Source organism: Dreissena polymorpha, chromosome 1, assembly GCF_020536995.1.
Source record: "Dreissena polymorpha isolate Duluth1 chromosome 1, UMN_Dpol_1.0, whole genome shotgun sequence".
Taxonomy (NCBI): Eukaryota; Metazoa; Mollusca; class Bivalvia; order Myida; family Dreissenidae; genus Dreissena; species Dreissena polymorpha.
Genome location: NC_068355.1, coordinates 10,220,921 through 10,248,150, shown reverse-complemented (window position 1 = coordinate 10,248,150; position 27,230 = coordinate 10,220,921). Strand labels below are relative to the sequence as shown.

Below are 27,230 nucleotides of genomic sequence, written 5' to 3'. Positions count from 1 at the left end.
GAGAGTCGCTTCAACCTGTATCACAACGATTGACGGATGCGCGTATACAGACGTCGTGGTGAACGCCTAAACGATGATTGTGTGTTTCAGCGTGATCCCTATGGAGGTGGCTCCGTTATGGTGTGGGCTGGAGTGTCGTTACACACCAAGACAGATTTGGTGATATTCCACGGCAATCTAAACGCTGTTAGATATCATCAGGAAGTTTTGCTCCCAGTTGCAATTCCGCACCTACGGGCCGGCGAACGCGGCATGGTTTTGTTGCAGGACGGAGCACCTGCTCATACAGCACGCACGACGCAGGCGTTACTACAACAGAACCTTTGTCTGCTTCCTTACCCCCCAAAGTCACCCAATCTAAATGTAATCGAACACCTTTGGGATGAATTGGATAGGCGGGTACGCAGAAGACCAGTGGCACCACTCACTTTACGTGAATTAGAACATGCCCTTGTGGAAGAGTGGCGTAATATCCCTCAACGTTTAATTATTAACTACGTTGCTTCCATGAGAAATAGATGTGTACACGTTGTAAGAGCCATGGGAGGACAGACAAAGTATTAGTTACCCTAATGCGTGATATTCGTGCTTTTCACATTGTCATTATTTTACGGTTTACGAGTTTGCGAATTTGACTTTTGAAGTGACGTTTTTAATTTGTTAGTTTTATATTTTGTTGTTTTTCAATTTCAATTAAATTTTCAGGAAATATCAGATATGTGTTGAATTATTCTTAGTCCAAATTTCAACACAATCCGATCAAAAATAAGGGAGCTATATTGATATGATTAAGTGATGCGTTAGAAGTGTCTCCAATTGTATATTTGATTTTAAGTATCTTTATTGGGAAATTACATATTGTCACGAAAAGAATGAAGCATTAAACAAAACAATAGTGCCCATCACACAAACATGATGTAAAATAATTATTTTTATGTAGATTTGGATAGATTTGGGGTAGATTTGAGTAGATTTGAGTAGATTTGGGAAGATTTGGGTAGATTTGGGTAATTCGTGCCGCCATTATTTGAGTGGGCTAACATAACATAGGCTAAGTAATGGGAGTCTGTTCATATTTTCATTTAAAGACAAGACAATACATGTATTTAATCAGCGTCGCTCGTACAAAGAATTCATGTATCATGCACAAAATTAAATATCTTTTCGGCGGATATATAAGCTTGTTATGGAAACGTGCCATCTCATAGTGATTTACAAAAACATCTTGTACGCAAACTACACGTGCGATTGTTAGTAGGTATATTACAGCCCTATTCACATTTTAACACCGATTGTAAAAGCCTGACGTGAATATCCACGTGTCGGTCCTTCCGCCCGAATCTGATTTCTGCGTTAACTAAAAAATACAGAAGACGGGTTGATGAAACTGGGTAAGGGTATCGAGGAAATTATTGGGAATATGCATTTTATTTCTGTTTCTTTTACAAGAACAAAATGAAGTTGCTATGGTTACAGAAATATTTCATTTGTAAAATCTTTATCATGCGGTAACTAAAAAAGTATTTAAACGTTTTTTTTGACAACTGGGATGCTAATAGGGGCGTATGTAGAACATACACATCAGATCAGCATCGTCCGTCTGTCCGTCATACCGCATTTCCTCTGAAGATGATTCTTCTTCGCGTTTGATCTCGGACACATATGGTCCGATTTATTTAAGTTCATATGCAGCATCCCTACTTGGTGGACATGCGCAGATATAACGCCTTATACAGTTATTGGCATTAGATTTATATTATGGCATTTGTTCAAACATGCCAGATTTCTATGTAAGATCACATGAACTAACGATCAGAATGCGATGAAACTTTGTACGAAGTATCCTCACAGGATGTACATGCGCATTTTGGCATCTTGATCCGCTCTATTGAGTTTTCTGGGGGGGGGGGGGGGTGTCCGTTGGATTATTATTCTATCCACGCACGCTTTCTAAAACTAATGATCCGAATTCCTTAAACCATGTTGTTTTCCCAAACTGCAGGCGCGCATTGTCAAGTCGTTGCGTACCAATTATTCTCCAAGAAGATAGCATAGGGTAGCTCGCCATTGAGTCGGACGGGTTAACGGTAAAAGTCTATAATAAAAAGCTTTGTGACCAAAGCCGGGACTTTAACTATCATATCATTTGAATCTGCTTTACAAATAAGCTTTGATTCCCAGCTTAAGTTCATTGAAAAATAGTTGATAAATAATACCCACTGAATTCGCCCATGAGTCGGACACATTCGCCCTTAACACGGACACAGATTTGTATTTAGCATTTATTTGCTTATCAATTCACTTCATTTATAAAAATGCACAGTTATTGTCCTGTCTTGATTTTATCAGTGTTTTTTCTTTTGTCAACATGTTGACGAAAATAAGTTATAAATAAAGAGGAACAATGACATGGTCACTTTTAGAGTCTATCCAATCTTAACATCAACGGAACCATGAGTAGCACTGGCGGTGACAAAGAAAAGTACAGATATAGATAAAACATTATGTGATTTTTGTTGTTTGTGAGCTATGGGTTTCGTTAAAGATTAAGTCATGTTAATTGGAATAAATATGTGGTTAATTCTGATCCGTATGCTTCTGCCAGTACATTAACTCATGTTCGCCGTAAGGGCGAAGTGCGTTCGCCTCAAGGGCTAAACTATAGCGAACCACTGATAATTAACTTTCGTTTTTAAAGGATAAGGTTATGTTTTCAATGTAAAGTTATTTGTGAATGCTGTGAAACGTTTCTGACCAAAATGCCGATGGTACAGAGATAACTGATAATGGAGAATTCTGAATTTTCCTTCACCAGAACTTTTATTAATACACAAACGAATCCAAAGTCATCGTGAGATACTATTTGACAACATTTTATTTCGAAATCTTATTTATTTTGAGTATGAAGGGTAAAGTGTTCGTTATAAAGTCACAAATTATGCTAAACAAAATTGATCTCTGAAGATAACAATGTCCAAATCAAGGGCAAAATCGACCCAAGGGCGAGTTAACCTATTGCTAATGATAAATAATTTCTTATCGACTATCTTTATATTGCATTCATCACTTGAGCGAACATTGTCGAATAAGTTATAAGATTATTATCTAGTATAACCACATGACCACATGAGCGCTGAGTGATCAGAACATGACCAAAATGATCAGGTCGATCCGCTCCGTTGATTTTTACGGAGGATAGCCATTTTGAGTTTTCAGGTGTATATATTGCATTTATAGCTAGTTCGTTTACAAGCAAGACCGTGCACACTAATGATCATAAATTGAACATATTTTACATGCATCATCTCTGGGGGTGGGGGGGGGGGGGGGGGGGGGCAATATTACGTTCATAACAATAACTTTATTTAACAAGTATGTGTTCTTTGCCAAACTGTTGATGTGTACCGCATTCAATTACGCGTTTATGCTGCACGTAACGTGAAATTTTGGCACCGATTTCAGACGTATTTAAGGATTTATTTTTAAATCTGAAGATATCGGCACAAACTGCAAGAAAAACTGTCTTAAATGCGCTCAAGATTTTTGCAAATGTATTCCAATAAGTTCAGATATTTGCATATTTGTTTTTAACATTTCAACATTAAATGTTGTTTTTTCTTTCTGTTAAAACATTTTTCCTGGTTTTCTTTATAATACACAGCATCTATAAACAATATGGTTGATTTGGGTAAAATATGTTTACAACAGTGTCCAAAAAATAAAAAGAGTTAATGTTGCTTTCAGGTAGGTGTATCAATTCTATACAGTATATTTAAGACTGTTTTCTAGGGTTGGTATACTAATAAAACATAAAAGGCGCCCAGCGAGTATGTAATATATGTAGTTGATTGTGTGTGGTCGCGATTAATTCTTCAAGTTTTATTATATTAGTAAAAAAGGACATAAAAGCATGTATTTGTGGTGTTTTTCCTGTTTGCATTTAAAGATAAAATATTTAGCCAATAATACTACATAGTTTATAATATGTGCAGTGTTGGAAATAGCTGTGGTCAAAGTGCAGAATGATATAATCGCAAAATTTAGTTCGATTGTGAAATTGAAGTTGCAAAAGCAGTTGAAATCGATTCTAACGGTTTTTGTATGTACCAAAATATACAACAGTATTGAAATCGGTTAAATAATTACATTTTGTTTACACGTTTTGCATGTGGAGTAAAAAAGAACAGGCCAAAGTAATTTTTAAATAAATGATTCGCGTTATGCAAAAATGGTCGACCAGCTAAGCTCCAGATCCGCCTGCGCAATCGCTTAAGACCCATTTTTACACGACGAGGCATATAATCCATTATCACTTTCTAACATAACTTCCACTAAAAGCATATTTTCAGTTAAAGACGAAATAACTGTAACATCGTTAAAATGAGAAGTGAGAAATTATGCAATAGTAAAAAACAACAATACTGAATTCTTCGCGGAAGACGGTTTTTTTTTAATCATAGGCGTCAGATATGGTGGAAATGGGATTGGCAGATGATTAATTAAACTCACTTGCCGAAAAACCGCAGTTTGTATTGAAGAAAACAGTATTATGCGCGGGGTACACGAACTTGCGTCACGCTTCATTTGTATACCTTCAATGAACGAGCGTATATTTATATTATATTCGACATAACCGTGATGTAAATAATATTTTATAAAGCAATTCTAAATTGAATTTAATGTTTTAAACATCACAAACTTGCCATTCATGTATGTGATGATGTCGCGTAACCAAAACGGTTACTATGTAGTTGTTACCGGCTTAAACTCGAAACGGCATAGGATCATACCAGATTTGACTTTCCTTTAAGTGTATGTGTTCTTTAAGTGTCACAATTATAAACCAAATATGTTCATGTTTCGCCAAATTGCATTGTCGTGGAACTACTAAGACATTCATTATGTAATTGTTCTGTTCGTTAAACGTATAAAAAACATCTGTTCGCAGAGTGAACCTACGCTTTCCAGCAGTTAACCTGCGTTAAAGTAAGTAAACTGCAGATATATTTAAATATGACTATGTTAATACATACTTCTATGCAATATACCTGCTTAAAAAAGGAGCACAATTGTTTTGAAGTCATTTCAATGGTGAGTGCCGGTTTAGCTTGAAGGAAAACGAGTATTTTATGTGCCGCATTCTGGCGCCAGATGATAAATGACACAGCCACCCGATGATCAAAACTTTTGCATCTACGGATAGTGCAGTTATAGGGGAACAGGTTTTGGTAAATTGACAAATTAAAAAAAATGTTTCAGATTCGAAAATTTTCGTTGTAGTTATATTTGTGAGTAAACAGTAAAACTGAATATTTACCATGCTCTCAAGTATCCAATATATACATCTTTTGACGATGTCGAATACTGAAAATTATAAAGAGTTTTAAACACGAAAGAATTGAATAATTTGGGGAGTTCTGTTGTTGTCGTTATATTTTGTGATACTAAGAACATTGCTTACATAAATCATAGCATACATCGTTGATGGTATCAGCGCGGATGACTTTTACTCCAGGGGCAGTAGTTCGAGCCCAGTTGCGGCTTACTTTTTTCATTCTTTAATTTTATTATTGTTGTTTTTTACTTGAGCTTTTTACATACATTGCTTACATTTATCACTATATTTAAAAGTATTTAATGACAAACTTCAATACATGCCAAAATCTGTGAAAAGGCCCCTTTAATACTGCATGTTTGGTTTAAATAACAAAACTGTTTTAATTTAAGACCACACCGTATGTACGAAGAACCTTTGACAAATATTTAAACGGTTGAACGACATCGGAAAATGCATTCGCAATGTTTGTAAAATGAGTGGGAATGTCATTACACGTTCTTCAACCTTGTGCTATCTTAAAGGTGTTATTTAATCTTGGCTTTAGATATTACATAATTTATTATTTCTTTAAACACTTAACAGCCTGTATTTTTTAAGAACGACTACACTATCGATACAATTTATAGTCGATTATCGTTGTTTGTTAGTTTGCAAAAGCGTGGAGATTATGTTATATTGTAATTGATTATAACATTGAAAAGTATGACACGAAAGTGAAAAATAATTGTTTGTAAGCTTAAGCGTTTGATATAAATACAAGTATATTGTTAACAATCGCGCTATCTGATGCAAGTTTTGATTGATATTTATTTTGAATGACTTGTTTCATTATCAAGATTTACAGCTTGTATCCGCTTTATTAATCCCCTATCAGTTGTACCCGAGGGAAATCATTTTAATCTCTTTGAAAAAAATATCGCATATACTTGCTTTCATTTCTCGAAGGTCAAATGACTGTGCGTTATGTATAATCCTTCCCTATATGTAACATTTCTAATGTATCATAATGTTGGTAGCTCATATTAAACTGTATTATTTTAAATTTGATAAAGAAAGCACACTTTGTTCAGACATTATTTTGGAAAGGTTTCGCACTGAAAATTTGCACTGGATGTTATTTATGTACCAGTATGTTTGAAAATTTGTTGTTCATAAGTTTTATACAATAACCCTTTTGGTTGGAAATTTATGAAAAGTGAAAGTGTTATGAATACATGTTGTGTGTTGCTAAACTGCGTGTATGGTCACAGCAAGATTTTTCAGGGTAGGTTTATTTCAGAATCAACACAGTACACAGTTTTGTGCTTAAATAATTTGTATTGATGAAGTTCTGTCAACAGATGTCAATTGTACTTTATGCTGGTTGCCTTGGTTATGTACTTAGGATCATCTCTGTGCAACGTGCACGGTCTTAGCTTATGGGATATCCTTTCGTTAGTAAAAGTTACATGTACACGATAAATCCTCATTGACCGACGGATTTTAAAGAAGCTTCACATGAAAGATCCTTGCGTTAACCTCTTTCAAACATGTTGTTTAATATCAGAGCTAAAATTAGATTTAAAAAATATTCTCTAAAACCGGTAGGGTCCAGTGTATGATATTTTGTATTTAATGTCGTAATTACGTAATGTCGTATAGTGGCTCTCTAGATAGTGTGTTACAATCATGCCCCTGGTGTCAAAACTTGATTCGTTGAGATCTTAAAGTCTTACAACGTTAACAATTGTCTTATTTGAAACCGCATCGACCATATGTTTATTATTTGGTGTGTATCATCTAATAGTGGACCTCTACTTAGTTTGTTGCGGTCAGGGGTCACATGCTTTATATAGACTTATTCTTAATAACTTAAACAAATAATATATTTTGAGGATATTCTCTTACATAATGCAGATGAGTTTCATTTAAAATTTAAATTCTATTTCGAACAAGCAAACGTGTTAGCCTTTTCACTCGACAGCGGCATATGTTGCGTTTATTTTTGTATAAAGGAGCATGCTCACGCTCTTATTTGAATGTTATGAATGTTCTTAGCGCAATATGTTCACACACACACATAGTGGTAGATGAATAAATACTAAGTAAACTGGGAAGTAAACTTTAAGTATTATTTCAATGATTTATTATTACAAAAAAACACAAGCTTATGCACTATGTATTTATTAATATATATATTGTGAATATTTAGAAAGATATACTTAAACATAAGAAAAGCAACAGACACTCACATTTAGTAAAACATTATTATTAACTAGGCACTCACATTTAGTAAAACATTATTATTAACTAGGCACTCACATTTAGTAGAACATTATTATTAACTAGGCACTCACATTTAGTAGAACATCATTATTAACTAGGCACTCACATTTAGTAGAAAATCATTATTAACTAGGCACTCACATTTAGTAGAACATCATTATTAACTAGGCACTCACACTTAGTAGAACATCATTATAAACTAGGCACTCATATTTAGTAAAACATTATTATTAACTAGGCACTCACATTTAGTAAAACATTATTATTAACTAGGCACTCACATTTAGTAAAACATCATTATTAACTAGGCACTCACATTTAGTAAAACATTATTATTAACTAGGCACTCACATTTAGTAAAACATCATTATTAACTAGGCACTCACATTTAGTAAAACATCATTATTAACTAGGCACTCACATTTAGTCAAACATTATTATTAACTAGGCACTCACATTTAGTAAAACATTATTATTAACTAGGCACTCACATTTATTCAAACATTATTATTAACTAGGCACTCACATTAAGTCAAACATTATTATTAACTAGGCACTCCCATTTAGTCAAACATTATTATTAACTAGGCACTCACAATTAGTCAAACATTATTATTAACTAGGCACTCACATTTAGTCAAACATTATTATTAACTAGGCACTCACATTTAGTAAAACATTATTATTAACTAGGTACTCACATTTAGTCAAACATTATTATTAACTAGGCACTCACATTTAGTAAAACATCATTATTGACTAGGCACTCACATTTAGTAAAACATTATTATTAACTAGGCACTCACATTTAGTAAAACATCATTATTAACTAGGCACTCACATTTAGTAAAACATTATTATTAACTAGGCACTCACATTTAGTAGAACATTATTATTAACTAGGCACTCACATTTAGTCAAACATTATTATTAACTAGGCACTCACATTGAGTCAAACATCATTATTAACTAGGCACTCACATTTAGTCAAACATTATTATTAACTAGGCACTCACATTAAGTCAAACATCATTATTAACCAAAATGCAAAATGAAGAACATGCATTCATTTACAAACATTTTGTTTTATGAATCGAGGTCCGTGCGTCCGTCCTTCCGTTCGTGTGTAAAATCTGTATCCTGCGATAACTCAAAATGTACTTACAATGCTAGATTCATGAAACTCAATATGTGTGAAGACGCATTTGTCTCTGACTTTATACATTTAAGTTGCATTATACGAGCGATATTCGCTTAAGTTACTCCCAAGTGTAATCTGATGTTTGCGTTACGTAGTTGTCATTGTCTTTACGAGGCAATTGTCAACTTAACGCGGATCAATCTTTATTAATGCTTATGAAGTCATGTATGCTGATAGAAACTATACAGCTATCGATTAACCTGTCCGAATAAATGAATGTTGATAAATAAATGTGCGACTTATATTTATTATTGATGATGGAACTGGACTTCGGAATTATTACTTCCATGGCAAATTAATTATTCATGTTGGGAAAACTAGATGCTTATAAAGGAAACATGAACACTCTGTTTAAACGTGTTTATATTTATGTGACATCTTCCTCTTGATTACGTCTTCTGTTTAAGTATTGTTTTGAATAGTTTAATAGCTATTGATATATTTCGTTGTATAGTTTTTGTGGTGATCGTTTATTATATTATGGAATACTCACAGGACGTCGATATGCAAATATCCAAGTATGTCTTTCAAGGCTTACTTATATGTTTCTTGTTCTGAGAAAACTGGGCATAATTCATTTGCGTAAAGTGTCGTCCCAGATTAGCCTGTGCAGTCCGCACAGGCTATTCAGGGACGACACTTTCCGCTTACACTAGAATTTCGGTAAAAGGGACTTCCTTTAAACGAAAAATACCGTTAAAGCGGAAAGTCTCGTCCCTGATTAGCCTGTGCGGACTGCACAGGCTAATCTGGGACGACACTTTACGCACATGAATTATACCCAGTTTTCTCAGAACAAGACACATATTATATGTGAATAATAATAATAATAGTAATAATAATAATAATAATAATAATAATAATAATAATAATAATAATAATAATAATATTATTATTATTATTATTATTATACTGTTGTTTTTCGCTTAATCATCATACAAAACATTTATAGAAAACATATTTATTTCCGAGTGTATTTGCAAATATGTTTTTCATTTCAGGCGCAAAGGTGTTGACGTACTTGCAGATCAAACCGCCAGCATGGTGTTCGGAAAGAAGAAAAACTCGAGAGGCCTAGCGGTGAGTTGAGTATTAAAAGTAGGTGAGCAATGGCGATGATAATATCAGGACAATAGGTTGACGATTATGTTGAAAGCAGTGATGTTTTAGTTTTGATGATAGTTATTACGACGACAGTGATGATAAGAATGATCATGGTGATGATGAGTACGAAAACGGTGTTGATGATGATGATGATGATGATGATGATGGTGGTGATGGTGTTGGTGGTGGTGATGATGATGATGACGATGATGATGATGATGATGATGATGATGATGGTGATGATGATGATGATGATGATGATGATGATGATGATGATGATGATGATGATGATGATGATGGTGATGATGATGATGATGATGACGACGATGACAATGATGATGATGATGATGATGATGATGATGATGATGATGATGATGATGATGATGATGATGATGATGATGATGATGAGTATGAGTATGATTTTAAGGCATTGGCGGGTGGTGCGGCCCGGATGGCGCAGCACATGATTGTGTTGGATAAGACGGAAGCAGCGCTGGATCGTGAGATGAAACGTGAGGAACAACGACGGGTTCCGAAAACAAAGATTGGCAAGTGAGTAATTGACCAGGTAGACAGTTAATAAACGATTTAGTTGATTGGTTTGTAATTGTATTTGTACTCTTTCCTGATGTGGAATAAGTGTTTTGATGTCAATAGAAGAAGTGTTAAACCCGATCGGTAAAATCACTTTAATTGTATTGACCTATATGTACATTAAACAAGAAAGATATAAATCAATTGATTAGATTTCTTATTTTTAGTCATTAATAAAAAGCTTACTGACGTATGCGTTTGGTATTTGCTAGAATCTGTGCCATATTATTTTACCATGTAACTTAAACATTTGACAACGACATATGTTGATCCCGAAAATTACTTGTTTCAATAATTGTCGACTGATCATGATTGGTTTACCAATTTTTAGAGCGAGGCGAAAGGGCGAGCACTTGTTGCACACAAAGTACGTCTTACTGCTTGTCGTCATTCTCAACGTCATCGACTGCCTCCTCGTTCTCGGGGAACTCATGCTCGATATCAAATACGTCACAGGTGAGATAAATATGACATCAGCACTCAATTCTTCACATATAACTATGCCTAAATAGGAACTAATTTTAAGATTAGAACATAATAATTGAGCTTAATATAAAAGTATGTATTATGTTTATGATGCCTTTGTAGACCTCACATGTATACATGTGATGAAAATCGTCGTTTTGTAAGCGTCTGGTGATTGATTTTTCTTGTTCTCATTGTTTTATATAAACCTCCACATGTAATTTAAATAAGTATTCTGTTGTCATCATTGTGTACAACATATTTATTTGCGTAGACTTAGCTGGCGAATGCCTAAGTTATGTGTCCAATAACATTAATACCTACAATTCTATAAGAGTAACAGTCCTCCATATTCAATTATCAAGTATACTCACAGAAAACATGTTTGAGAACAAGGTTGTTCATCTTAATTGTGAATACTCTATTGCCATAAACATTTCTTAGTAGATATGGATTCTTGGTCTTTGTATGTTGAACTTAATTCTCACATTTGAAATTTTACATATGCATTATTTTCAGACATTCTAACCAAGGAATACAAACGTTCCGACGATTTCATTGCGTCAATGAAGCTTTTATATCCGTATCGCCTTAGTTACCTGGAATCAGACGACATTGAAGGATTGGAACGAGAGATTTCTATTGGTCACATCACGTGGAATGCATCAGCCGACTCCATATTGAATTTCAATCATCGAAGAAAGAGGCGGGGAAGTTTGGATTCTAATGGCACGAGTAACATTTCAAATGAGGATCACGGGAATAAGACCTTTCATAAAGGCCAAACGTCTCGTCATCATGGGCATAGCATAGAAGAGGATATAGCTCACGGACTGCATAAAGCCAGCATCACGATATTAGGAATTCTCTGTGTTGAGGTAATATAAACGTATGGAAAATTAAGTGCAAGATATAACAACATGATGGAGTTTGAACCACTGACTTCAATATGTTACCTTAGCGTTACCATTTTTAAGACAACGATATTAATGATATAAGGATATGGAAATACTGGCAGCAAGCAATTGGCAGGTAACTTGGTTATTTTAGTTTGCAAACCGTATCTTACATTCGGTGTTTAATCGGAGCGGACTCAATCTTTATAAATATGTTTCAAAATGCACATTTCTGTTTGCATGATGCCACTTAATTATATAATACATAAACATTGAAAGTAGACACACGCACATACATGCAAATCAAATTATAGAACTATTTGAAAATTATGTAATGTTTGTTGCATACATTTTCAGGTATTGTTTAAGATTGTCTGCCTCGGGACTGAACTTCTTCAGCACAAATTGGAGGTAAGTTGGAATTCATCACGTAAACATTTTCCGAATCACGGTTACCATTCTTGAAATTTATGGGTATAAAGAACTGTGTCCACATAACTTCGTCCATATCACTTGATCAACTTTTTAACAATTTACAACTAGCTAGATGAACATTTTTGTAACCCATAATTTTGTTAAAATCAATGCCCTGTAGTGTATGGCATTGTTCGCGCGTACCCGTTATTCTATGGATCATTACTTGGACGCGTTGATGCTGGTAGATCACTTTCAGCTTAATCCATTGACCAGTTGCCATGGTTGCCAACTGTAAAATTGTAAACTCAAGACTTAAGTAGACACTTTTGCATGTATAGGTTTATGCTCAGCGATAAATGATAACAACAGCTCAAGGTTTGATTATGTTACCAATATCAGAGATCTTGTTGCATTGTTGTGGAACATTTCATTGCACTACGAATCATGAAACGGAATAAGGAATTTTAGACTTTAAGCAGTTCTGCTATCAAAGCAACAAACTACTTTTCGCACTTCAGAAACTACTAGGGGTAAAGCTAGCTTCCAACGCGAACTGTCTTCATCATCAATGTAGTCCCACAACAACCAGAACAGTCTGGGTCAAAAGGGCGAAACAGCAGATGGTAGCTTGAACTAAAGGCATATGAATCTCACAATATGCATACTTTTGAAGATGGCTGCTTTTTAGAACTGATTGCTTCTTCATTTTATTATTCAGTTTCAGGGGCTTTCATTCCCGAAGCTCTTTGTTTCTGATCTGAACTGGTCAATATCGTATTTTATAATTTCAGTGTTTCGACGCGTTCATCGTCATCGCCTCATTCATCGTAGACTTGGTCTTCCTTAAGGGGCTCCAACAGTTTAAAGTGCACGAGTTCGTTCTCATCTTGGCATTCCTGGTTCCCTGGAGACTTATCCGAGTTGTCAACAGTCCGTATAACTACTTATGTCATTTACATCGATAAATTGTTTAACATAAATTATAAGTAAGTAAGTTCGTGAATCGAAGACGAATTTAGGCTAAGCTGAAGAATTGTTAGGAAAAATTAACTTTTGTTTATTTCGATGTCTGTATTTTTAACAGTTTTTCAGTTCTATCACGACAGTATTATAACGGACTTCGCATGACAGCTCTAAATCATTTAGTGTTTGGGGTAGAATTTACAGTGATATCATGTCTACTATGCCCTGAGTATCTCAGATAATGGCAACAACAGCTTAATTTCATACAAAGTAACGCGTTTGTATTACTCGTGCAGGTTTGATAGTGGCCATCATGGACCACGAACACTTTCGGTTGGTGATACTTTACAAGCAGAAGAAAAAGACTCAGAAAGAACTACAGGATGCCAAGGATGATATCACGGGACTCGAGGTAGTTATTTGATAATCGTCGTCGCCCTAATTATCATTAGCATCATCATCATTATCATCATCATCATCATCATCATCGTCATCATCATCATCATAATCATCATCATCATCATCATCATCATCATCATCATCATCATCATCATCATCATCATCATCATCATCATCATCATCATCATCATCATCATCATAATTATCATAATAATTATTATAATGATCATTATCATCATCATCATCAGTATCATCTTTTTCATCATCATCATCATCATTATCATCATCATCAACAACACCTCCACCATCACCACATCAGCATCATCTTCATCATTATCATCTTATCATCCTTTTAACTATCGCCGCAAACGTCGAAGTCATAGTTAACATTATAGTGGTTATCATTGTTATTGTCAGCGTAATCATCATAGGCATCAGCTCCATTATCATTTTTATCAGCATCACTTTTCTCGTTGTCGTCGAAATCATCATCATTTCCACACTGTCGCTCTGGCTTTCAGGCGTGCGTAGACGCTTTGGAGAAGTTGTGTGAAGAATCCGGCATTCCGAGCGCATTGGTGCAAGCAAAATTCAGTGAGTCATATATCGTAATAATTCGTGTAGCTACATTTACTTTAATGGAATGCTTTTGAGTTAAAGTATAAGTAAAAAACATGTGATGAAGTTTTCAACCTTGTACATTCATGTCTTCTGCATCATGAATAAAAACTACATGGAGCTTATTAGATTATTACCCCACAGGTATTTTATAAATGCTAATACAAGTTTATTTTCTGTTTAAGCACACTATCCTGAGAATTCTTTGACCAATGATCATGTTTATTATCCCCGCCGAAAAATAAATCGGGAGGGATATACTAATTGGTCCCGTCCGTCTGTCCGTCTGTGCGTCTGTCCTTCCCTCCGAAACTTTGTCCAGAGCATAACTCCAAATCTATTCAATGAATTTACTTTAAACTTAGAATATAAACAGATGGCATCTAGGAGAATTTCAGTGAGCAAGAACCATAACTCGATCTAGCTATATTTTTTAATTATCTCCCTATATATAATTTCAAAATATTTTTTTTGTCCGGAGCATAACTCTAAATATACTGAAGGAATTTTCTTGAAACTTGAAATATAAACAGATTGCCAGAAGAAGAAGTGCAGTGACTAATATCCATAACTCTATCCATCTTAGTTTTTGAATTATCTTCCTTTACTGAATTTCTAAGTAAATGTTTGTCCGGAGCATAACTCTAAATCTACTGAAGGTATTTACTTGAAACTTGAAATATAAACAGATGGCAAGTACGAGAAGTGCAGTGACTAAGAACCATAACTCTTTCCACCTTAGTTTTTGAATTATCTCCCTTTATTTTATTTCAAAGTAAATGTTTGTCCGGAGCATAACTCTAAATCTACTGAAGGTATCTACTTGAAACTAGAAATATAAACAGATGGCAACTAGGAGAAGTGCAGTGAGCATGAACCATAACTCTTTCAGCCGTAGTTTTTGAATTATCTCCATTTATTTATTATTTATTTTTTTTATTATTAAATAATTTAGCTTTTCAATATTTAATATCTCCCTTTATTTTATTTTACAATAATATTTTTATTTGAACACTGAAGTATTCACTGTAAAATGAATAGACGAGTTCAAGGAAAAATACAGTGATCAAGAATAGTAACTGTTTATAGTCTTCTTTTTTAATTACCCCCCCCCCCCCTTTTTTCATTTCCATATTTTTTATTCTCTTCTGGATAACTTCAACAATATATAACTTATTGATCCTTGAAATATAAATAGATGACACAGGTGCCATGTTTAACAAATATTATTCAACTCTCTGAAACAAATGTTGTCATACAAGCAAACACATTTCGGCGGGGATTTGGGACTACTGTGACAAGCTCGTGTTGGTATTGTTGTTGCTAAGATTAAAGTAACTAAACCTCTTGATTTTGAGATCTTTAGACCAAAGATTAATGTTACAGGCAGGGGTCTGAAACAGGAAATGTGTTTCTTCATTAAATGTTGAGACTTTTTTTACCTACGACCATGTACGTTTATAAAGTAGTTATATGGGGAAAAATACTTGTTTTGATTAAGAGGTTACCATGTCAAAGACCAACATCTTCTTGTAGTAAGAAATAAGTTAATGTGTGATATTTAGAGAACACGTTGTCACGGGATCTTCTTACTTATTAATATGTTGAAAATATTTAATAACGCCTGATACTGATTGTAAGGTCAACAGGTAAAGCTGGAGGTCACACGCGCTGTAGGATGAACATTGCTTTCAAATATTATATTGAGAATTCCCGTATCACAAGTGTGCTAATTGTTTTTGACTACAGATGATCGCTTTTCATTTTAAAATCAAGAGGCCATTGGTGAAGGTCAATGGACGACTTAGCTTTAAGTCGCAGTATGAGGGTAATTATGTTTTACAAAACCATCGTGATTTTATTCTTCCAAGTACGTCTTTTGAAACACATACAACAAAGAATGTCTTGATTCAAAAATCATGCACTCTTCTTTGGGAAGTTTATCATCGTCGTCGTCGTTGTCATCGTCGTAGTCATCATCGTCATGATCGCATTCGTAATCACCATAGTGAACAACATATTCAACATTACTTACCATATTAATATTTGTTATATCAGACATGTACCGAAAAGTGAAGGTCAAAGGTAACATCATAGGCGCCATGTCCAACTTTGCCATTGGTGGTCAGCTGCTCTGTCAACCCTTCACCACCGGCCTCAAAACGGGAAAGCAAGACAAACAGATGAATGGGAGGAATCACGACATTCAGATCACTGTTGATGATTTCAGTCATCCAAATAAAAGTGGTGAGTAAATGAATATTTTTCGATTTCATTCAACAGCTTTACGAGAATTAGCCGTTTTTAGACTTTAAAGAAATTTAAGAATTATTAGACATAGAGATATTCTTGTTACCATCCGTTGGTATAATAAATAAGGCAAATGAGCAGTAGCCCATGCAAAGCCATGCGATAAATAGTTACGAACATTTACCAGAGCTTGTACGACCGCCTTGAAACGGTCAGTGCAAAGTAAAGTTACCGTATTTGAGAGTTGGAAGTTTATATAATTGCCACGTTGTCTAATTGAGGTAAGGAACCTTTTATTCGCTGACAACGTGTTTAATAAATCCTTAATAAAGCGTTGTTTCATAATCGTTAATAAAGTGCTGGCACGATTCAATTTTTAAGCGTTCTGAAAAATATAATTTCGGTCCAGATATTGATTTTGAAAGCGTTTGCGATTGTCTTCTGTATATCAACAATTGACAATCGTTTAAATTAGTAAATTATTAAAAATATCAGTGTCCAATATTCCCTTTCGTGACGCTTCCATAGGATTATAAATTATTAAGCAAAAAATTAAATAGTATGTAATATTCTCCGTTCATTCTTCAGACCACTTCTCCCAGGATAAGCCCGCGATAACGGAGCTGACAGATAGCGCGCTCACTGTCGGCAGCGTCTCGGTGGCTGACGGCACGTCGCCGGCTCAGATCCGCCGGGCAATATACGAGGATAGAGTTAAAAGTAAGATCGACATTGGACCTTGTGTTACATAGATGTTAGATGGAAGTTGATGCGATATGTTTTAAACGTTACGGAGATAATGCCAAATAATAGCGAATGCTCGCGTTTCTTTACGATGGTGAAATGGGCGGGTAAATGGGCGGAGCTTATTAATCTATTATTTCAAAACTTGTGAAGCTAGACTTTACATATCCGAATCATGACAATCGGAAAATGCAAAGATGCGCGTGTAAAGGCAGTTTCGGCAGCGTTCTACTGTAGGCGTGCACATGAATATTGTATATCCTGAACGTCAGGATGAACACTCGGAATTGTATCTCTGGTAGAACAAATATTTATTTAATAGTTTAATAACGTGCATCTTTTCTTATTGTATATATATATATATATATATATATATATATATATATATATATATATATATATATATATACGAGTGTACATTGTTACATCAACAAATCTCGTTTTCAAAATACACCTTTTGAGTTCACAAAAGAAGAAACACATATGTATCTTACCCGGAAACAATATGTTTAACACAGATCAGCATGACTGGATTTTTGGCAACGAATAGCCCCCATATATATTAGCATATTTTCTTGCGTTCTACACCAACGATGTGACCTAGGCTACTGGAGTGAAAATACGCATACCTGGTGTGAACATGTATTGCCTTCAATTCTAAGACTTTATAAAACATGTACCAAAATAATTAATATACATATAAGACATCTAAATAGTTAATTATATGACTGCAACTTCCATACATCTAGAATTATTCGCTTATTAACACCAAAACACACTCTAATGTAATCTAAGACAATTCCTAATATGTGACTTTTGCAGCAAAAATAGGTGATCAGCCATTCAACAATGAGCACGTGCAAAAACGGAGTTATATTGATTGACAGCTATGTATCGAGATGTGTGTGCTTAGTTAAAAAATACACACTCTGAGTCATGTAGTAATTTACGGAATGAAACGTAATATAGAAGTTGACAATATGAACGTAAAAAACCGTTGATAAGAAACGTTACATTCACGTTAATAAGAAACGATTAATTATGCTGATTAGAAATGATACCCGATATGCAGACGATGATTCGTAACAAAGATGTTATAAGAAACGTACAATTTACATTAAGAAACTTAAGAAACAATCGACTAAGAAACTTATTTTTTCTGGAAAGGTTATATAGATTTTGACTATGAATATGGTACAGATGTAGGAACAAATCGTTATATCGATATAGACATTGGTTCGTAACATAATACAACTTTTGGCACGAATCGTAACATAGAAGCGTACACTAGGTATACGTAGAAAAACGGTGTTACGTCAGATAGACGTTGGTTTTAACATTAAACATTAGAATGAAACTTAAAATAGACTTCGTCACCAAACTCAGAAATGCAATGGTACAAAACCTAAATAGACGTTAAAACGTTCACATCCTGTACTGTTTCAGTGAGCCCGGGTCTTAAACCACGGAGTCACTCGGACACGGAGCGGGAGGGGAATGTCGCGAGACTTACCGAGTCTAGCGCCGGATTCCTATCCACTATCAACGCGGACACGGAAGACCTAAGGTAAGAAAAGACCACGGCCGAAAACCACTTACTAAGTTATACATAAAACAATTCAAAATATGCGAATGACATTTTAACCCATTTATGCCTAGCGTCTAGAAAAAAGGCCTTGGCAAACAGCGTAGACTCAGAAGAGACGCCTCATCAGGTTCTGCGCTGTTTGCTTAAAGAAATCTCTGTAAGAAATATTCTGAATATAAAAATAAATATACTAGACATCCCTAATTTTGGAAATAAATTCATACAATTTAGAAGGATGGGAGAGTCCACTAGGCATAAATGGGTTAATCTCGAATGTTACATAATCACATGAATCGTCTTGGAAGTATCTTTTGTGCTGTTGATGTAAACAACAAGTATACTATCTTGAGCGCGTGTGTAAAAACATATAATTACTATATTCGTGAATAATTGAATATGCATTATTATTCAAATTCGTGTTAAGTACATGTAAACAACTAAAAAACAAACCAAATCCACATTGCATACCTATACAGGCAGAAACGACCTAAGTTATAAGAAAACTCATAGTTAAATATAAAGAAACGAAATAATTCAATAGAGAAAATCAGCGGAAGACATGGTGTATGGTCGACATATACATATAACCATATTCCTGTATACTCACATTCGTATATAAGCATGGTTCTTACGCTGTCACTAGCTCAATTGGCCTATATGTATTTGCTGCCACTTAGAACACGTTTTACAAAAAAATAAAACATGTCAATACTTAATAGTATATAGTGCATATATTTTCATGTTGCTCTGTATACTGGAACACTAACACATGTTTTCAAGCAATACATGTGTTCCTTCTAAAGCTTAACAATTTAAGTTTAGAATGCGCTGGTCTTCATATTCTTTCCTTCCCCATAACTTTGCTAAGCTGTTTTATAACATTTCTTTGTCCGTGCAGTTAATTTATTGAACTTTCATACACTCTGGACCAAACCGGTCCGTGTATATACCGTCTTTTCCATTTTCATTTTGCATTCGGCACAACAAAAAACAAAAATCAACGTATATAAGTTTATTTTCCGATTTTCTTATAACCAGAACAAAAACAAAAACCAAAAACAAAGTTGAGTTCTTTGTATCGTTTTTCGGTGTACTTATAACAAAACAAAATCTTCTTTCCCTATTCATATTTCGTTTCTGTTTTAATTATACAAAAATCAATTTATGAAAATTGAAACACAGTGCCTGTTTCCATTTGTCGTTCTTGCATTGATAAAACGGTATAGGTCATAATACACTAAATAGTTTCCCTATATAATTCAATGTAAAAGCGACAACTTTGAGCGAAAATAAATGCAACATTTTGCACATAGAGACCCCCATAACCATACCTTTTCTTAAAGGCCATTCTAAGCGGAATCGATTTATGCAATAAAAAAGATATGTCATGTACAATGCAAGAAAGAACTTGACACAAATCAAAATCGACTGTTTTTGCAACTTTTTTTTTCGGCCGTTTCTTAGTGGAATGTAACCTTTTCTAGTGCAATGGTTTACTTTAGTCTTCACGTGTATCATATTTCAGGGATTCAGTATTGAACACCTATTCACTTTAGTAAAGCCTTGCACTGAAAAAGGTTACATTCCACTAAGAAACGGCCGAAAAAAAAGTTGCAAAAACAGTCGATTTTGATTAGCGTCAAGTTCTTTTTTGGTTTGAACATGACATATCTTTTTTATTGCATAAATTGATTCCGCTTAGAAAGGCCTTTAAGAAAAGGTATGGTTATGGGGGTCTCTATGTGCAAAATGTTGCATTTATTTTCGCTCAAAGTTGTCGCTTTTACATTGAATTATATAGGCAAACTATTTAGTATATTGTGACCTATTATTGTTTGAAAATACACATGTAGACAGTTATAGACGAAAAATAGTCTAGTCTTGGGACAGCTATTCTTAGCTACTCTAATGGGAAAATAAATGGACCTAGTAACATTAAATTACAAGACCATTATATTATAATAATAGAAAATCAACGCTAATTAAAGTCCAGTAGTAAAAATATCATATAAGTACAAATAACAAATAATTAAGTTTATGAATAACATTTTAGGAACGTTTTTTTCCACTATTCGAATGACTGTTTACATAAACTGGATGTGTATTAAAGGAATACAATAATACATTTTTCGACTTTTGCATGTAATTTAACAGATCACGCAAGTCAATGCTTGTTTGAAGGCGCGTTTCTCTCGGCAAATCGTATACGTATAGTTACAGATATGCCAACTTTTCTGTAATGGTATTCGAGTTCCATTTTAGGAGACAACCAGTGTCTAAAACTATAACGCGTGAAGGTAGGGCAAGTAGTTTCTATAGGCGTTACGCATGCTATTCGTCTTCTTTATGAAACGTAACTTTTAAGGTCAGTTTTAGCCGCATTATAATATCATTGGAAGTTAAATATTTTGTTAGCATTAACTTCATAATGAGCGCTCTTTCTTGAACATTAAATACGTTGTCTAATTAGTTATTAAATATGCTCATTTATTAATGTTATTATTAATATTATATATAATTATTTCCACGGTTTCTTATAAGGTGTTTGGTTATAACTCTTTCAGAGCTAAAATCACTAGACATATCACAGTTCAGTTGTGAAATGTAACATGTATTTGTACTTAATCGAACGAATTAGAAATGATATATTAGACACCTTGCACTTTACCATTTCATAAGATTCAAACAGCGTTTAATTTATTCTCTCTTTGTCTAGTTCTTTCTTTCAATATTGGCAGTACTAATACAACTTAAACATTCTATTATGTACGGTTATGTTAAAAGTAAAACAAAGGGGATATTTTAGCAGCATCCGCCGATTACTGTGCTTCTTAAAACATCATTCGTGTTTAAGGGGTAATAATAATTGGAATGCGGGACTCAGGGGAAGGGGTATTAGAAGCTCTTAAAATATAAGGACCACTCCGTGGTTGTAGGACTAAAACGAGTTTTTTTTTGTAAAATTAGTACTGAATTTGCATAGTATAGGGGAAAGAAAACGAAGGAAGTGTCATAAGACTAAATATAGCCCTATCAATTCGGTTGGATCGATACGAAATACCGGTATGTTGGGAAACATTTAGATGTCAGCTTATGATCATTTCAATTTGGAAAAATACATTTTTTTGGAAAAAACAACTGAAAATATCAACGTTTTCTTACCTTACGGCGTGTATTTTCCTTCCTAAATAAAAGCACGTAAGAAGCCATGCTGATCGAAATAAGTGATTTATTCTCATGAAAGGGAAAAAGTACGCGCAAAAGCCACGAATGGGTTACCTCCCCAAGACAGCAGCACAGAGCAAAGATCTATAAATAAAAAAGTTATTTATAGATCTTTGAACAGCGCCACTCGTTTTTCGTTTTTTTTGTAAACAGTAATATCAAACCAAGAACGGTAAACGGGACAAGTTTTAATCATTGATTTTCGTCATATGAAGATTGAAACGAACTTTGAAGAGGGAAATACATTTTGTATTTTGTTTATAATTAGAAAAACGATATAAATAAGTTAATTTTGTTTTCGTACTTTGTTTTTGTTTCGGTTATTAGAAAACCGGAATATAAACTAATATGCCTGAATTCTCGTGTCGAATTCAAAACGAAATAGGAAAAGACGGTATATACACGGACCCATACCGGCTTTTTATTGCATAAACTCTTTACGGATACTCCGGAGATGTACGAAGTGTTACGATTGACTTTATTAGTGTGGGTAATGAAATAAAATCTTAATAAAATGAGAGTTTACATATTGCTCTATGGTCAGTTAGTAATTTATGAGATCTTGATTAATTTGTATGACGTATTCGAACAAATATTCTACAAACAGACAAATGGTTGCTCATCAGAAAGACAATACGGAAGTGACGTCATCAGAGAGCAAAGAGAAAAATCTTGCAGACGACTCCTCGGAAATGTCGAACGACTCGGATCTGACCGGTACTGACTCCTGTGATAGCATAAGTAAGCTTTTTCTCAAAAATGATTATAAACAAATTTCGTCTTTTACATCAATAATTCGTATTCTTGATTCAAGATTCTTGATTCAAGAAATCGAATCATTGATAGTAATTAAATATCAAGGAATAACTAAACATTAGTGAACGGCGAAATTGCTATTCACCAGATATTACTATACATAGCTATAGAGCTCATTCGGCATAATCTTAACCCATTTATGCCTAGTGGACTATCCCATCCTTCGAAATTGGATCAATTTATTTCCAAAATTAGGTATGTCGAGTATATTTATTTCTATATTTATAATATTTCTTGCAGAAATTCCTTTAAGCAAACAGCGCAGACCATGATGAGACGCCGCATCATGCGGCGTCTCATTAGGGTCTACGCTGTTTGCCAAGGCCTTTTTTCTAGACGCTAGGCATAAATGGTTAAATGTATTTCTACATGACACCTTGATAAACATTTCTCTGCTAAGTGAACAAGGTGTGTTGTAACAAAACAATTGAAGTGAGCATGACTTTTAGTGCTTAGTTCAGTACCTTCAAAATTATTCAACTACCGCAATCAAAGCTCACAGTTTATTAGACTATTAATTGCTTGTTTAGTTTCGGGTAATGCCATATTCTAACTCAGCATTAAGTTGTTGAAAGTGTTTAATTCACTTTTCCTTATTATGAATTGTACGCGATCATTTCTTTGTTCATCCCGTTATGTTAAACTCTAAATAAGTTTTTTCCCAACTTTTTGAATTGATTGAGTAATTACAGCCGCCAGCAAATCAAATAACTACGCCCTCTCACTGTACTAGCACCAAACTAGATAAACTAACTGATTCTTCGCTACCGAACGTGGATCCACATTATAAACATATATATACAATATATTATATCATATCAGATATGTTTATTCTAAATCGGCGCTTTGTTTTAAAATGAAGACAATAATTGAAATCATCTGATGTATTTAAACACATCACGCAGGGTATTATCTTTGTATTTGCACCCTAACATTAACGCGGGAACGGATACGCAGATGTAAATGATAAAAATACACTTCTTGTTTCAGATAAAGCTGACACGGACACAATTTGCAAGCGGTAGCTAGAAGTTCGGAGTTAAATCAAGAACTGTTGAAGGAAGACTTACTAGGGTGCAGGATCAACGGGGTTTTCGAGGGTTTACAAACGGGCTGGACAGAATGTAAACACACCGTAAAGAAATGTGTGTTTGCAAATATCTCAATTTATGGAAATAAATTTGCAAAAATCTACAGTGCATTCTAGACAGTTTTTCTTGCAGTTTGTGCCGATGTGAATAGATTTAAGACTAAGTTATTTTATACGTCTGAAATCGGCGCCAAAACACGTTGCGTGTTGCATGACAATGCACATGAATGTTGTACGCGTCGAATATTGGGCCAATAAAACAGGCATATTAAATAAATTAATTCTGATGTATTTCACATTTCCAGAAGCAGCTTATAAAACTGTCTTCCATGAAATCATTTTGAAATTCTTACGATTTTTAAGATATTTCAAAAAAACACTATCCTACCGATGTGTTTACATCCATTAACTTTCAATTGTGAGTCCCACAAAGTCAAGTGATCCTTCACCCTGTTACTCTAGATTTTCGCAACATCGGAAGAGTTTGAATACAATACAATTAAAACGTGGTGATGTTTGATGGTTAAGGACATATCTGGAGTGAAAAACCAGGGTGTTACAACCTTGTTAAGTGTGGTCGTCAACTCAGAAATGTAACAATATATTCAAGGATAATAATTGTGACAGACTTCAAAATGTAATAAACTGATCGGGATTTCCACCTTTCCAAAAAGCATCATTTTGATTCCTTGATCTTCCTTGATGGTGCTTCTTTTAATCAATTTTCCTAAAAAAAATATATAATTTAAAGCGATGTGAAAGAACGATTAAAAATATACGGTAGTGGACAATGTCAAACTTTTCACGGTTATAGAGTTTGTTACCATGTATATAGTTTACACTTTTTTCTTGTACATGTGTAAATATCTTACACTCTTTGTGTGGAACATGTTATTTTTCTGTTTATATGCTATGAATATATTCAACGAATAAAACATGTGTAAAAATTAAAAGAAATAATCGAGTTTCTTTGGCAATTATTTCCTGAACTTTTATTAACGCAATGCCATTATTTAATTTCGTCGTGTAAACATATATTATTTCATGTCCGGCTCACATGAGAGTAGAGATTAGCTTAGTATTTTTGCCTTTTTGAATAATATTTTATTAACGTTTATTAGAAAAACTTTCCTGAGTACAATATCCCGTTTTAATCAATTAAATAATTACCAAGATTTTTCAAAAGCTGTAACAAAAATATGGTTAATATACAAGAATTAGCCAAATTAACATAAGCACGCAATAATAAGATCCCTAGGAAGTCAATTTCATTGATATATAAATTTGAATTGGATTGAGCAAGTGCACTCAGTATAGCATCATAGAGAAACATCTTAACCCATTTATGCCTAGTGTCTAGAAAAAAGGCCTTGGCAAACAGCGAAGACCCAGATGAGACGCCGCATAACGCGGCGTCTCATCTGGGTCTGCGCTGTTTGCTTAAAGGATTTCTGTAAGAAATATTCTAAATATAGAAATAAATATACTAGACATCCCTAATTTTGGAAATAAATTGATCCAATTTAGAAGGATGGGAGAGTCCCCCAGGCTTAAATGGGTTAAATCGACAAGACTCATAGCAAGCCTCATGTCACGTGTATATTTCGAAGTTTATGAGGACCTTCCGCGATTCGGGCTGCTGGATGTTAGGATCCGAATTACGTCTCAGCAGCACTCGTAAATAACCTTTTGTAATCACACAACTTTAGGCGAACTTTGAATTAAAGCTGCAATTAATTGACTTTTGCTGTGGGGGTGGGGATGCAACCGGACTACCCGGAGGAAATCACAACTTCTCGTTATGGTAACTGCTGGAATATTGAAAAATAGGTGAGAACCACGGCGCCAATATCGCGTTTCTACAAAAAATATGTCTACGTTTAGGCCACCATGTAGGCCTTGCGCATCTAATTCGTCAATCCTACAACGATGTGGCATGTCTTCAACTTAAATTCACTATTTCTCCACATAACCGAAGCTTGGAAAAAAACACAAACCTCATGGAAATAATCCAAAAGCAAGAAACATATCTGCATCTATCGATACTTAAGTTGTAAGCATAATTAATCAACTATATAATGAGAAAGAGCAGCAAGAATCAAAGGGTGTCAGACTTAAACTTTAGGCAAAGTCAATGGTAGAGTTGAAAAGATGACCATCCTATATTGTATAACAAATAAACTAACCACGTACAACGACAATGATCCATCAGATCGTCTTAAAAATATTTGGAAGTGTGACCCCACTTTTCTGTTGTGGATGCACAGCAAAATAGCTTTTATAAATCTACCCTAGCTTTGATCACACCAGAAAAGGGTTAATAAATGGTGTTTCGGGTACCCTGAACTATTACAGATACGGTGAGTACTTGTCACCTGTGGCAAGGTATCGAACACATCCAGACAGCTATAGCTTTCCAACATTCAATGCTCTGCTTGGAATATCTGGGGCAAACTGATCATCATCAGAAATAGTGCCACGAAAGAAAGATAACAGTTACATTCACATGTTCAAATCTAAACTGTTTCATGAGATTGCTAATGATCATACTGCATTCTGCGTTTCCAGTAAAGGAAAACAACTGACCTAGTAAACTATTGATATCCTCGCCACATGCTACTCTTTCTGGCGACCATATTTGAGGCGATTTGATATTTTACTATAAACTGTTGCTACGAAGAAGGATTAATACATTGTGTTCGCTCAGCATATTAATTTGTGGTTCTGCTCTTTCAGGCATTGAGTTACGAATCCTCTGAATTGCATCTAAAACTTTCATACTGCCCTGTTTACCTAGAAAGCCGTTCAAAAACTAGCAGAACTAAAAATAACTGCGGTTGCGAAATGGAAATCCAACACGTTGAACAATTTTGCGCCACATGTAACCAATTTGGGTAAATAATAAAAGTACTTAAGCTATGTTAATGAAACTTAATAAGCTGGTCATATGCTGTCCGGTAAGGGAAGCGGTTGGTACACGAAATTCTCACTTAAGCGATCACGTTTTAATCCCCGTTTCCGGAAGCATGTGAGTTCGGATGATGGACATCATATCAGACAGGTGGGGTTTCTTCAGGGCTCTCCGCCCCCCCCACCCCCCCCCCAACAAAATAATGCACCAAATTTGAAAATCTTAAGTAGCTACTGAATAGCAGGTATTTGCAACTAGAATGTAACAGTCGTCCCAAAAGTGTGTGTTTAGTAAATTACTTTAGAAGAAGTTGTGGGACACACTCTGGATCCACACAAAGTTCAAC

At 34.6% G+C, this 27,230-nt stretch overlaps 1 protein-coding gene across 2 annotated transcripts in view; it reads left to right on the top strand.

Annotated features, from left to right (window-relative positions):
* Positions 1 to 24,250, top strand: part of LOC127865313 (uncharacterized) — a 27,595-nt gene extending 3,345 nt beyond the window's left edge. For both annotated transcript variants that reach the window (XM_052405317.1, XM_052405316.1), the window contains exons 2-14: positions 9,806 to 9,884; positions 10,336 to 10,460; positions 10,834 to 10,958; positions 11,487 to 11,845; positions 12,221 to 12,274; positions 13,072 to 13,210; positions 13,540 to 13,655; positions 14,164 to 14,236; positions 16,319 to 16,507; positions 17,099 to 17,230; positions 18,701 to 18,821; positions 22,675 to 22,808; positions 23,874 to 24,250. In XM_052405317.1, the coding sequence (XP_052261277.1) occupies positions 9,846 to 9,884; positions 10,336 to 10,460; positions 10,834 to 10,958; positions 11,487 to 11,845; positions 12,221 to 12,274; positions 13,072 to 13,210; positions 13,540 to 13,655; positions 14,164 to 14,236; positions 16,319 to 16,507; positions 17,099 to 17,230; positions 18,701 to 18,821; positions 22,675 to 22,808; positions 23,874 to 23,908 (1,641 nt within the window). In that variant the 5' untranslated portion in view covers positions 9,806 to 9,845 and the 3' untranslated portion in view covers positions 23,909 to 24,250. The remainder of the gene's footprint in view (positions 1 to 9,805; positions 9,885 to 10,335; positions 10,461 to 10,833; positions 10,959 to 11,486; positions 11,846 to 12,220; positions 12,275 to 13,071; positions 13,211 to 13,539; positions 13,656 to 14,163; positions 14,237 to 16,318; positions 16,508 to 17,098; positions 17,231 to 18,700; positions 18,822 to 22,674; positions 22,809 to 23,873) is intronic.
* Positions 24,251 to 27,230: the final 2,980 nt, after the last annotated feature.